Consider the following 14,093-nt stretch of genomic DNA (forward strand, 5'->3'; position numbering starts at 1 on the left):
AAGGTCCTGAGGATGGGTACTTGATTTGGTTCATTGCTATCTCCCACAGTACCTCGGGCCCTTGTATGACATAATTACTCAATAAACAGGTATAGAATTCAGTTGAATTGTTTTTGATCATGTTTTCCACATATTTTTCCATGATTCCTACTAAATTTATTTATTTGAAATATTTAGGTGCATTTAATTTGCCCCCTACTCCTTAACTCCTTTGGAAAAGCAGTATTTGGGACAGGATACTTTTGGATAAAGTACCAGTGACTTTATAGTAATTTTATATCTGTTGAGCGCTTCATCTTATTATGCTGTATTGTAATGTTTTTTCAAACCATGAATTGTGTTAGTAGGTCTGCAATTAGTATATTTGGTTTTAATGATATAGAGTAGAAATTATGAGAGGGCATCCCACAAAGTAAGGTAAGTATTATTTTGCGAAATTTGTTTTAGACAAATTTATATGCACGCATCCTGTATGTATTTATTGCTCCATGATGTGAAGCTTGTTTCATACTGGAGTCATGGTCAAAAAAGTTTGAATAACATTGCTTTATTGTAATACTCTGTTATTTCATTTATCATATAGCATTATGCCAGTACATACAGGCTTCTAAAGCCAGGGATGGTGCCAGCCCTTTCATTTCCAGTACGACTGAAGGTAAAAACAAAACAAAATTGAAAACACCCGAAGCTTTCTGGTGGCTCTTACATATGTCTCTACAGTGGCATTTTGTACCCTTTGACCTTCTAACTTTCTTGTGCCTTTTTTGACCAGTAGGTTTTTCATATTTGTGTCCCTCTAGGTGGTAGGTTCTTTGGTTCTTCCTTTTTTCACTTTAATGTTCTTTATTTCAGTATACTCTGTTTTTAGGGGGAAAGGAGGAACAAAGGAGAATTTCAGAATTTCAAATGATTCTGAATTGACAAATGGCTCATTAGATTTACCCTGAAATCTGCTTTCTTAATGTTCTTGAATCTTTTAGTCCCTTTGTGTTTTTTTCTGAGATCATAGAAATGCATACTTGATTCTGAATTTAAAATCATTTATGCTTCTATGTTATCAGTTGACTTAAAGCACACTAAATTGTGGTTTTTTGGGGGGGAAAAAGGATGGATATAATCCTTTATCATTCCTTGCACTTTCTCCACTCTCCCAGGAAGGTTAACCATTGGGTTTGTAGTAATAATTCATTTTCAAGAAAAGAAAAGATAGTTGTGTCCAGTATTAACCATGCTAAACCTTTTCAGCTTCTTGCTTACCTAATGACTTTAATACCTTTCCTGTTCTTAAATGGTTGGCATACTAACCTAACCCCTTTGCCTTTACTTCTGTACCTTGCTGGACTACCAAGCTCAGACATTCATAACATTGTGATTTCAAGGGACTTTGTAGAGATGATTTGCTTCATTCTTTTTCTTGCAGGAGAAAATTTTGAGCAGACACCACTGAGACGAACATTCAAGTCCAAGGTCCTTGCCCGATACCCTGAGAATGTAGAATGGAATCCCTTTGACCAAGATGCAGTGGGAATGGTTAGTATTTGTTAGCTACAAGTATGAAGTAATTTACAAAGTAATTTATAGTGGAATTGTGAGTCCAGGGTGTGGTAGCAGTGATTCCACTAACTACCAGGAACTTTTGAAGAAGGGGTTATATGATTATTATTTATGATTGTACATTTTGATCAACAAATCAGATATTCAGGATGTATGAAATACACTGAAAAGTCACAGTGTGTTTCTGTTTTGTCAGACAAATACATAGTACTGGGTCATTGAGCTTTGTGGTACTGAGCTACTGGTTGCTTATAGCATTGAGATTGCACAGTGAGTCCGATTTAAAGCAGTTTTCTCTCAATCTGGGTTGTATATATGTCTGACTGATACTGCAGAAATGGGTATTTTGTTTCATCATAATTTTAGATAGGACAACATTTTAAATCTCATGTAGAAGAATACTACTGTGAATAATCTAACTTTTATTGAGTATTCACCTTGTGCTAGGCAGTGTGATAAGCATTTTACATGAATTAACTCACGTAATCTTCATAATACCCCTTACGTAGATGATATTAAATACACACACACACACACACACACACACACACACACACACATTTATACATGAAGAAACTAAGATCCAAAGAGTGATGTGTTTAAAGTCACATGACTAAGAAGCAGTTGAGCTACAATTTGATCACTTTGCCATAGTCTGGTTCCAGTGCTATGCTTTTCATCACATCTTTGTACTGCCTGTATTAATTCTTAATAGCTTTCTGTACTTTTTTAGAGGATGATCTTGTTTGATGCACATAATAACCCTGTGAAGTAGGCAGAGTAGACTGTATTATCTTCATTTCACAGATGAGGAAACTGAGTATTAACCTCAAGTTTTTTGACTCCTGGTTCAGTGCTTATTTTATTTTTGACATGCTGTATTCTGGAAACATCTAGGTTTTGGGAAGTCAAGTCCAAAGGTAATGGATATACCATAAGGTAATATGTTATATCCTTTTATTTGTTAATCCAGGCTGCTGGTAGATCATTTGTATAGCCTGGTTTTTGTAAGCCTGGAAAATGGGGACCAATTGATGTAGGTCAGTTTGATTAGCTATCCAAGTTTCTTTATATAACCCATCTGAGTTAAAGTGAAAAAAACTGCATCTTTATCCTGATTATGTCATCTCTTTTATGTGCAATGCTCCCTTTTTTCTGTGAAAAGAGAAGGTTCTCTTGATGGCAGAATTTTGTGAGCTGATAAGAATCTAAAACTTTATGTTTATTTTTAGGTGCAAAATTTTATCTGTCTAGTTTTTAGGTATATTTCTAGCATCCTTTCCCAATAAATGCTGTCATGCTTAACCACCTACTTAAATTCTCCAAGCTTTCTCTTACCTCCTTATCTTTGGGCATTTTCTCCCTGTCCCTGAAATACCCTTCTCTCCCTTGTCTACCTCATGAATTCTAACATAACCTCATCAGCAAGGCTTTTCTGATGTTTTTGGGTTGGGTTGTCCATTCTGTGTTACCCTAGCACTTTGTTTCTGGATAGCCCTGATAACTGCATTGTAATTTTATTTACTTGCACGTCTTAGAATTGACGATCTTGAGGACAGATCTTTTCCTGTATTGATCTTGATCTCTCAAACACCTAGCATAATAGGTACTCTGTGAGTAAATCAACAGCGATGGTGTTCTGAAGAGGACCAACAGTGAGTTCTCACCACTTGTTTCCTTGTTGTCTTTTGCAGCTATGCATGCCCAAAGGGCTGGCATTCAAGACCCAGGCTGATCCCAGGGAGCCCCAGTTCCATGCCTTTATCATCACAAGGGAGGATGGCTCTCGGACATTTGGGTTTGCCCTCACGTTTTATGAGGAGGTGACTAGCAAACAGATCTGCAGTGCAATGCAGACCCTCTACCACATGCATAATGCTGAGTATGATATCCTACATTCTCCGTCTGCTGATGGCCAAGATGACAGTGGCATGGACGATGGTGAAGGCACTCCTGGGACTAAGCTTCAGCGCTTCAACTCTTATGACATTAGCCGGGACACGCTCTACGTCTCTAAGTGCATTTGCCTCATAACACCCATGTCCTTCATGAAAGCATGCCGGAGTGTGCTGGAACAACTTCACCAGGCAGTCACTTCACCTCAGCCCCCTCCACTGCCCCTTGAGAGCTACATATACAATGTACTCTACGAGGTGCCACTTCCACCTCCTGGCCGGTCCTTGAAATTTTCTGGAGTTTATGGGCCAATAATCTGCCAGAGACCAAGTACTAATGAGCTTCCCTTATTTGACTTTCCTGTCAGAGAGGTCTTTGAACTGCTTGGGGTGGAAAATGTGTTTCAGCTTTTTACTTGTGCTCTTCTGGAGTTTCAAATCCTGCTCTACTCACAGCGTAAGTCAGTGCTTACTAGAGTTCTCTCCCTGCACAGGGCCTCCCTTCTTTCCGTATCAAATGCAGTGGCGCTGATGGTAAAGGTCCAGGGCTGTTAAAATTTGAGCAAAACTCAGATCTTTTGCAGGTAGGTGGTAGATGGAAAACTGATAGAACACAAGAGGGTCACAGTTTTTACTTGGCTATCATCACCATGGCCTTTTGCTGGACACTTCAGTCTAGGAGGGGATTCCTGCTTCCTGACATCCCTTCTAGTTGATGCTGAAAAGAGGGGTAGGAGGTGATGGTTCTGGGAAGCTCACTTTCCAACATTCTGCAGAGTTATTTCTGCCCCTTCCACAGCCTGACAGTAAAACTGAGGATTCACAAACAATGATCCTTCATATATTGGAAAAAAATATATTTGATAAAAGGAGGATGTGTTGCTTCTTCTTTCTGTTGTTTGTTATAACTGAATTGTTTTTTATAAATGAGAAGTGAACTGAATGTGAGCAGCAGATTTGGACAAAATAGTAAAGTAGATCAGAAGGAAACAGATGTTTATTAAATGAACCAAAAAAGTAACATAAAATATATTCATTCAGTACTTATTTATTGAGAGCCTAGTGTGTGCCAGGCATTGTTTCAGGGTCTAGAGACACAGTGATGGACAAAACAGATAAAAACCCTTCCTATAATGGAACTGATATTTTAGTGGGGAAGGAGAGGTGATTATATAAATACATAAAGCTTATAGTGTGTAAGGTGTTAATAAGGTCTGTGGAGAAAAGTAAAACAGGAAAGAGGATGGTATTTGGAGAAGGGAAGTTCCAATTTTAACAGAGTGATTAGTTCAAGCCTTCTCCGAGTGACCCATGTCATATCTGTAAGAAAAATATTCTAAGCAAAGGGCATAGGACATATAAAGGTTTTGAGACAAGAATGTGCTTGTTATGTTCAAGAACAGTGAGAAAAATGGGTGGATGGAATGGAGTAAGAGAGCAGGGATATAGGAGCAGATGTTAGAGACTTAACAGCAGCCTAGATATTTTTTTAAAATTTTTTTAATGTTTATTTTTGAGACAGAGAGAGACAGAGCATGAGCAGAGGAGGGGAGAGAGAGAGAGGGAGACACAGAATCCGAAGCAGGCTCCATCCAGGCTCTGAGCTGTCAGCACAGAGCCTGACGTGGGGCTCAAACTCACGAGCTGTAAGATCATGACCTGAGCTGAAGTCGGACACCCAACCGACTGAGCCACCCAGGTGCCCCTAGATTTTATGGTCTCATAAGGACTTTGTTACTCTGAGATGCATAGTCATTGTAGGTTTTAAGTTTTTTGACTTTTTATTTTGAAGTAGTTTCCAGCTATGGAAGAGTTGCAAGAAGTGTTCAAAGAACTCTTGTATGCTCTCCCACAATTCACCAATTGTTAACTTTTGTTGGCCACATTTGTTTTATCATTCTCTCTCTGTATATGTGTGCACATAACTGAACCATTGAGAATCATTGCAGACACCATGGCCCTTGACTCCTAAATGCTTCGGCTTTCATTTCATAAGAACAGGAACATTTTCTTACATAACCATAGTCTGATTATCACATTTAGGAAACATAACATTGTTACAATATTGTTATTCAGGTTCTACCATTGTCCAATAATGTCTGCTTTGATAATTTTTTCTTTTTTTTAAATTCCTGATCCAGGATCTAGTTGAGTAACATGCATTGCTTTTACTTGTTATTTCTTCATGTCTTTCATGACATGGACATTTTTGAAGAGTGTAGCAAGGCATTCTGTAGAATGTCCCTCAATTTGGGTTTGTCTGATGTTTCTTCATGATTAGACTCAGGTTATATAATTTTTGGCTGTAATACACAAAAGTGATGTTGTGATTTTCTCAGTGCATTACATCAGGAGGCACTTGATGTCAGTTTGCCCATCTTTGGTAACGTTAATTTGATCACTTGGTTAAGGTTATGTCTGCCAAGTTTCTTTCTCTCTTTCTTTCTTTCTTTCTTTCTTTCTTTCTTTCTTTCTTTCTTTCTTTCTTTCTTTTTTTTCCTTTTAACATTTATTTATTTTTGAGAGACAGAGGACATAGCACAAGTGGAGAGGAGGGGCAGAGAGAGAGGGCGACAGAATCCAAAGCAGGCTCCGGGCTGTCAGCACAGAGCCCGACACAGGGCTAGAACCCACGAACCATGAGATCCTGACCTGAGCTGAAGTTGGACGCTTCACTGACTGAGCTACCCGGGCGCCCCTGCCAAGTTTCTTAACTGGAAAGTTATCCTTTTTCCCTTTGTAATTAATAAGTACTTTGTGGGGAGTTAATTTGAAACTCTGTAAGCATACTACTCCACTTTGAAGTTTGCCCAGTAGATTTAACATCCATTAATGATTCTAGTCTGAATTAGTTATTACCATGATGATTACAAAATGGTGATTTTTCTAGCTACATCTATATTTATTGGTTGGCATTTTACTACAGGGAATAACATTCATTCTCCTTTGTTTATTATTATATGGGCTCATAGATTTTTATTTTATCTTATTTTACATATATATATATATATATATATTTAATGTTTATTTACTTATTTTTGAGAGAGACAGAGTACAAGCAGGGGAGGGGCAGAGAGAGAGACGGAGAATTTGAAGCAGGCTCCAGGCTCTGAACTGTCAGCACAGAGCCTGATGTGAGGCTTGAATGCACAAAGCTCGAGATCATGACCTGAGCTGAAGTCGGATGCTTAACTGACTGAGTGAACCACCCAGGTGCCCTGGATTTTTATTTTATTCAGTAGCGTAGATACCTGTAATGAAGTGCGAATGTTATAGAGGTGGAAAAAGGAGGATTAAAACCAGAAATATGATAGGTGACATTTTTCCATCAGAGTTTCTTCTTATTTTCCAAGAATATGGGTTATTGTATCCATAATAAGAATTTTAAAGAGGTTTGAAGGCAGTTGAGAAGATTTGTGTATAGAATCAAATGGAATTCAGGATCCAAAGTCATGTTTACAGTAAGGTCAAGAAAAAAGCTTTTTCCAAAAAATTCCTGGACATTGTTGAGCATGGCTGACCATAAAATGCAGTGGCCTTCTATTGGCTGTAGGTTATGTTCTGTATTAATAGAGTACTTTAAACAATTCAGGTTGGATTTCTTGAAATAGTTTTTATTTATGATTCAAAGGCCTTAGGTAGATGAAAATCACTCTGGACTTCCAAAAACATGTCATCACCACTCAGTTAGTTTTGACCACTGCTTGTCCTGCCTTCTGAATAGAAAATAAGCATTACTTAAGGAAAAAGAATGCAGGCAAAATTGTAAGAATCTCAAAATATAATCCACTGGGTGACTGAAGTGACATTTTTAGGAATTTTTAACTTGTACAGATCATTTTACCTACTCCTGGATATTTGTTCTTTGGTCCATGTATAGCTTTTTAAAATAACTTATTTTTAAAAAATATTTAAATGTTTATTTATTTATTTTGAGAGAAAGGGAGACAGCACAAGCTGGGGAGGGGAAGACACAGAGGGGGAAAGCGAATCCCAAGCAGGCTCCATGCTGCTGTCATTGCCAAGCCTGACGTGGAGCTTGATGTCACGAACTGCAAGATCATGACCTGAGCCAAAATCAAGAGTTGGACACTTAACTGACTGAGCTACCCAGGTGCCCCTTTAATAGCATATTATTCACTGGTTGGTGCAAAATTGTACATAGAGCAGTTTTTTTATCTGAGTTAGTAGGGTAGTAGATTGGATAATTGGAAAAGTCATTTCAGTCTGAGAATCCTAAAAATGATACATATATCCATTAAACATTGTATTTTAGTGTAAAACATGATTGTATAGTCACTAGTCTTTTGATGAAGGGTCTAGCTATTTCCTTGGATTATGGGTCCACTAATCTAATGTCTGCACTGTTTTTCTTGCATAAACCACACCTATAATTCATTAACTAGGTTTTCCAGATACATTTTTTTTAAAGGGGAGTGAGAACTTAATGAACTTTACAAAAGAACTGGAATGGAGACTACCTGTAGATTTTTGTAGTTTTCCCTAGTTTTTTGCGCTTAATTGCCTCATGATATGCCTAATTCAATTATAGTATTTTTTAGCCACTTTGCATTATTCAGTCTTTTTAAAGCATTTAATTTTGTTTTCAGAGAAAATTCTTTTTTTGTCCTTATTTCACTATTTATTTACATAATATTTGGTTAAATTATATAATTTATCTGTGTACACAGATATGTTATGTGCGCTAGTTGAACTAGCGCAGATAAGTCTTGTAACAAATGTAACTGATTTTTGATAAGCATACATTAGTTTTTATTGCAAAAGTAATGCATGCTGCTTAAGGCATACAATCAAAACAATTCCAAAGGGAATACAATGAACTCTCCTTTCCTCTCTCCCACTGGTGCTAGCAAGAGATCAAGTTTCTTGTATATCCCTAGTGAAAATAATAATTTTTTAAAAATGTCTGTCTGTTTGTTTGTTTGTTTGTTTGTTTATTTATTTATTTATTTAGAGAGACAGAGAGAGTGCGTGTGTGTGTGTGTGTGAGAAAGAGCGGCGGAGGGGCAGAGAGAGAGAGAGAGAGAGAGAGAGAGAGAATCCCAAGCAGGCTCCGCGCCACCAGCGCAGAGCCTGACACGGGGTTCGATCTCACAAACTGAGATCATGACCTGAGCCAAGATTAAGAATCATATGTTTAACCAACTGAGCCACCCAGGTGCCCCATAAATAATAGTTTTTAAAAAACAAATAAATAATGTATGGGCAAACAAGGCAAAGAACATTGAAAATTTCCCTTTTTCACCTAGAATTCTATTTCTATGAAGTGACTTCTTAATTTCTTAGTGTCTTCCACCCCCCCAGATTTTTTTAAGCAATTAACTATTTTTATGTTAAGTGTTGAGTACATATGTATTAATTGTAATGTTCTTTAAAGTATTCGTATACATTATGATACATGTATGGTATATTAAAAATTGATGCTAAAATTTAATATACATATGTATATGTTTTAAATATGGTATATTAAAACTTAGAAAAAAGCCTTTCAGTTATGTGATAGGAATTTTAACACATTGCTAAAGGTTATATAATGAAGTGTACCCCTGGTTATCCTTTAGAGAGATTACCACTGTCTCTTTCCTTCCAGACATAATCATGCATATATGCTTTTTAGAAACAACACAAATGGGAGCATGCTAATCATTGTTTTGCACTTTCTTTAATAATGGATCTTGGAGATATTGGACATAGAGATTAGTTTATTTCCTAAGAACAAAGAATACACAAGAAACATCCTTGTTCATACAGTTTTCACAGAAGTGTGAGTATGCAAGGGCAGTTTATGATTCGGTTTCTAATGTGCAGGACTTGCCCTGTAGATTGTTTAGGAGTGGACTTATCTGTAGAGTGTTCCCAAGGCTATTATCTTTCTCTGCACAGAGACAAGTCATAAAGACAAGCAGATTCCTCCCTCCTTCCTCACCACGAAGCAGTGGTCATTGTAATCCCACTATGCTTTGCATTATTACCTCTTTTTGTTAAAAGTAATTGCTCAGTTAATGTTAGGGGAGCCATAAGAGAACACAGTTGTCTAGAGCTGAAGTGTTTCCAGTTGATTTGATTGTTTGAAATGGTTTGGATGCACATGACCTTCAGCTGCATCCTATTTATTGGTTTTGCCTTCTTGGAATGATGAGCACAGACACAGGCAATGGCAAAGGAAGTGCTGATTTGATCATTTGTGTTGTGTACACAAACGGGTTTTTGCTATTGCATACAGCTCTTGGAGGTCAGCATCCTAGTGTGGGTACCACAGATTACTGGAACCCTGAGGTATTGTTTGCTAGGCCATCCTTCAGGTGGGATGTTGCTTTTTAAAAATATAAATATAGAGAGAAAAAGAAATTCAGAACTCACATAGACCAGAAAGGCCATACAATTCCACGTTTCTAGTATCAATAAAGTTAAGCCACATAGATGGAAAGCAGCTTAGTCTTGAGAGGAGATTATGTCTGACCTCAAAAAGTGTTTTGTTTCTAAGAATCCCATAATTTCAAGTGCATCACAAGGAATTCTTCAGAGATTTCAATCTGAAGCAAATAAAGTTATCCACTTTTACAAAAATAAGTGGTCTGAGTTTTAGATGCTAGATTACATTTATCCTGAAGAGTAGGGAAAAACCAGAACTAGATTTCTGTGATACTGAAAAACTTGCTTTGATGGAGCAGAGAAGGCCTCTTTCTTCAGACTCTAGCATGCTCTGTGTTATGGTTGTAGAGCAGATGTTCCCAGACCTGCAGCTAGGAACCATACATAGTAGTCCAGTGCCAGGAAGTCTCATGACAGAGGCATTTTTGGGACTCCTTTACTTAGACTGTCTGTTGGCCTTCTGTGAGATGTTACTGTCCCTGAGCAGACATGCCAGAAATGCCAGCCACATAAAACACCTGCTTTACTGACTTTGGGTAAAGGAAGGAGGAAGTTGTTTGGTTTTCTCATGATTAAAAAGACCTCTGGTACCTCTGACCCCCACCCCCTAAGATTCAGAAGTGTGTGTGTGTGTGTGTGTGTGTGTGTGTGTGTGTGTGTATACACACTGAAAATGGGGGTGGGATATTTCAGTGAATATTTATTCAGAATACGTGTTTGAGAGCCAGTGTTCAGACATAGTAGTAAGACTAAACCAGCTTTAAATACCACTTGAAGGTTTTCTCCCACGCTTTTACATTCTTTTGATTCATCTTAATTTTGAATTTTAAAATAAATTCTTAGGATGTCTGAGATTCTCAAGATTGTTGCTCTTGAGTAGATTATTTACAGACATTCACATGTAGAAGAATATAGGAATTGAAGTCTCATCTGGAGAATCATGAGAATTTGTCTTAATAACGATTATTGGGGCGCCTGGGTGTCTCAGTTGGTTGAGCTGAGTCTGACTTTGGCTCAGGTTGCAGTCTCGTGGTTTGTGGGTTCTAGCCCCACATTGGGCTCTGTGCTGACAGGGTGGAGCCTGCTTTGGATCCTCTATCCCCCTCTCTCACTTCACCTCTCCTGCTCACGTTCTTTCTCTCAAAGATAAATAAACATTAAAAAAATAATGATTGTTGGAGTAGTCATTGAGCAGAAGAATTTCAGCAGAAAGATAAAATAATAAGTTGTATGGTGTCCCATGGATTTGGGGTATCAGGTGAAGAAGAGACTGAGGATAGAGCTTGCAATGGTGTAAATTTTGTTACTCAGTTTTTGTTTACTTTCATGTGGGACTAAATACTTTTTCTGAAATTATTTATATAAAACCTAATTTAATTCTTCAAAGATTGCTTTTTTTTTAATTTGGGAAATGTTTTTGTTGTTGCTTGAATGAGGTGGGGAATCTTCACAAAGTAGTTTTTTTAAAAAAAGTTTATTTACTAAATATTAGAAAAATTTTTTTTCAATATTTATTTTTGAGATACAGAACATAAGTGGGGGAGGGGCAGAGAGCGAGGGAGACAGAATTTGAAGCAGTCTCCAGGCTCTGAGCTGTTAGCACAGAGCCTGGCCTGGGGCTTGAACTCACAAACTGTGAGATCATGACCTGAGCCGAAGTCGGATGCTTAACCGACTAAATCACTTAGGCACCGTTTTACTAAATAGTTTTTAATACAGGAATGACCATGCTTTGTGTGGGCACAATGAAAAATGAGACAGACTCTCTCCTTGAACTCTTATTAGTTTGCCCTGATCTTTAGTGAATATGAGAAGCTCATGTTCTTTTGTCCTTCTGCTAAACTGTTTTTTTTTTTTAATTGATGATCAAATCTCTGAGTTTACTTTTATGCACTGATTGGTTATATCACTCATTTGTCAAGTGCCTTAGTTTCCCCAAAGAAGCATATGAGGCATTTTCCTGTAGTACCTTTAAAATGTTCAAGATAATGAAATTTTAGTCATTAATCTCTATTTATTTGCATTACTAGTTAAAAGACTATTTGTAGGTCATGTTCTTTTTTGCTTAGCTGAGAGTAAGGTGATAGGCAGTTTTCAAAGCTTTATTAGTGAGCAAATGTAGGGTACTTTACTGAACTTCTACATAGTTGGTACATATCAGCTTTTGTTCATTTTTACTCAACCTTCCTCATTTTTGGAAAGCTTTTTGTTACTGACAACTCTTATGAACCAAGCTGTGATTTGTTTAAATGATGGGGTGGGTTTTTAGTATATGAAACCACTTTAACCCTAATGAAAGCTCATTTGAAATCAACCATTCCAAAGGATATTACTCATATGATTTTAAAATTTAGGTTCCTGCTTTGTCCTTAAATGCCTGAAACCGTTTTACCATTTGTGAAGAGTAATTTAAAAAAACGTTTTTTTAATGTTTGTTTATTTTTGAGAGAAATAGGGACAGAGTGCGAGTGGGGGAAGGGCAGAGAGAGAGGGAGACACAGAATCCAAAGCAGACTCCGAGCTGTCAGCACAGAGCCCAATGCGGGGCTCTAACCAATGAAGCGCAGGATCATGACCTGGGCCGAAGTTGGCTGCCCAACTGACTGAGCCTCCCAGGTGCCCCTGTGAAAAATAATTTTTAAAATTTCACTTGTAACTGGTCCATTTTATTGGCTTTGCCAGTGTATTTATTACTTATTGTTTTGTAAAACACGTCCAGAAATTGTGTTCTAAAGGAAAGCAAAACTTTGAACACAAGCCTTCCCTCCCAAACTAAGATCCCTGACCTAGAGTTAAGAGTTTTGAGGCCTGAAAGTCAATGTTTTGAGTCTTTCATATCCTCGGGAAGCTTTTCATTGATCTGTTAAAATAACATATTTGTGCTGTTCCCATTGAGGAAAAGTTCCAGGTGAAAGACAGACTTGGCTAGTGTAGAAAACCAGCTGCTGCATGCTGTGTGGTTCTTTGGTCTTGATCTTGAAGGCAGAGCTCACATTAGTTCCTTATAGGATGCAGACATATCTGAGTGGTAAAAGAGCCTGTTTTGGCTTCCATGCTGAATGAAGACCCTTTTTTTTTTGTTGTTCCAGTTCCCCAACCCCTTTCTACTTAAGAGAATCTACTTAACATTCTGGTTTAGTATTTGGAGCAAGGTGGTATTTAGGATTTCTACTGTATTTCCACACTAAATTTTATCACTTGCGAGAACCTGTATGTGAGGGTTAAATTTCAGCTTGTGGTCCACTGAGGTCTCTGGGTTGTCTTTCTGGGTACCCACAAGGGAATCACACTCTGAGCATACCCTTGCTGAAGTTTATCCTGACTGTTTCTAAATGTGAAATTGTATTGAAGTTTTTAACTTGTTATTTGGCAAGCAGGTGCTTTGTTTTTGACTGGTTTGTTTTTTGTTTTTTGTTTTTTGTTTTTACCTAGATTACCAGAGACTGATGACTGTGGCGGAGACAATTACAGCTCTCATGTTTCCTTTCCAGTGGCAGCATGTCTATGTCCCTATTCTCCCGGCTTCTCTCCTACATTTTTTAGATGCTCCTGTTCCATACCTGATGGGCTTGCATTCCAATGGCTTGGATGACCGGTCAAAGCTGGAGCTGCCTCAAGAGGTAAGAGGAATGCGGAGCTTGAGTGCTGGTGCCTTTGGTCCCAATCCAGGATTGGAGGGAGGATGGCTTTGGGATGAGCCCAGGGTGGTGTCTCCAAGTTTATTTTATTTTATTTTGAGGAACATAAATTACTTTCCAGGAAATAAGTAAAAATGATGAACATTTAGCTTAGTTTATGTTGTTCCAGAAACACTTGTCATCTTTATTATATGGCATACATACATTGTAATCCCTGTGTTTATACTATCGTGAATTGCCTTTTTCATTTGCAGTTTTTCTTTTTTTTTTTAAGTTTATTTATTTATTTAAAAAAAATTTTTTTTTTTTAACGTTTATTTATTTTTGAGACAGAGAGAGACAGAGCATGAACGGGGGAGGGTCAGAGAGAGGGAGACACAGAATCTGAAACAGGCTCCAGGCTCTGAGCTGTCAGCACAGAGCCTGACGCGGGGCTTGAACTCACGGATCATGAGATCATGACCTGAGCCGAAGTCGGCCGCTCAACCGTCTGAGCCACCCAGGTGCCCCTAAGTTTATTTTTATTTTGAGAGAGAGTGCACGTGTGCACCAGTGGGGGAGGGGCAGAGCGAGAGGGAGAAAGAGAATCCTAAGCAGGCTCCATGCTGTTGGC

At 38.0% G+C, this 14,093-nt stretch overlaps 1 protein-coding gene across 5 annotated transcripts in view; it reads left to right on the top strand.

The window, feature by feature from the left end:
- Positions 1–14,093, top strand: part of DENND5A (DENN domain containing 5A) — a 115,627-nt gene that overhangs the window by 36,521 nt on the left and 65,013 nt on the right. For 3 of the 5 annotated variants that reach the window (XM_027073179.2, XM_027073180.2, XM_027073182.2), the window contains exons 2-5: positions 584–655; positions 1,421–1,530; positions 3,249–3,906; positions 13,275–13,462. In XM_027073179.2, coding sequence (XP_026928980.1) covers positions 584–655; positions 1,421–1,530; positions 3,249–3,906; positions 13,275–13,462 — 1,028 coding nt within the window. The remainder of the gene's footprint in view (positions 1–583; positions 656–1,420; positions 1,531–3,248; positions 3,907–13,274; positions 13,463–14,093) is intronic. The other 2 variants (XM_027073181.2, XM_027073183.2) reach the window with 1 other exon arrangement.

The sequence above is a fragment of the Acinonyx jubatus genome, chromosome D1 (assembly GCF_027475565.1).
Source record: "Acinonyx jubatus isolate Ajub_Pintada_27869175 chromosome D1, VMU_Ajub_asm_v1.0, whole genome shotgun sequence".
NCBI classification, from domain to species: Eukaryota; Metazoa; Chordata; class Mammalia; order Carnivora; family Felidae; genus Acinonyx; species Acinonyx jubatus.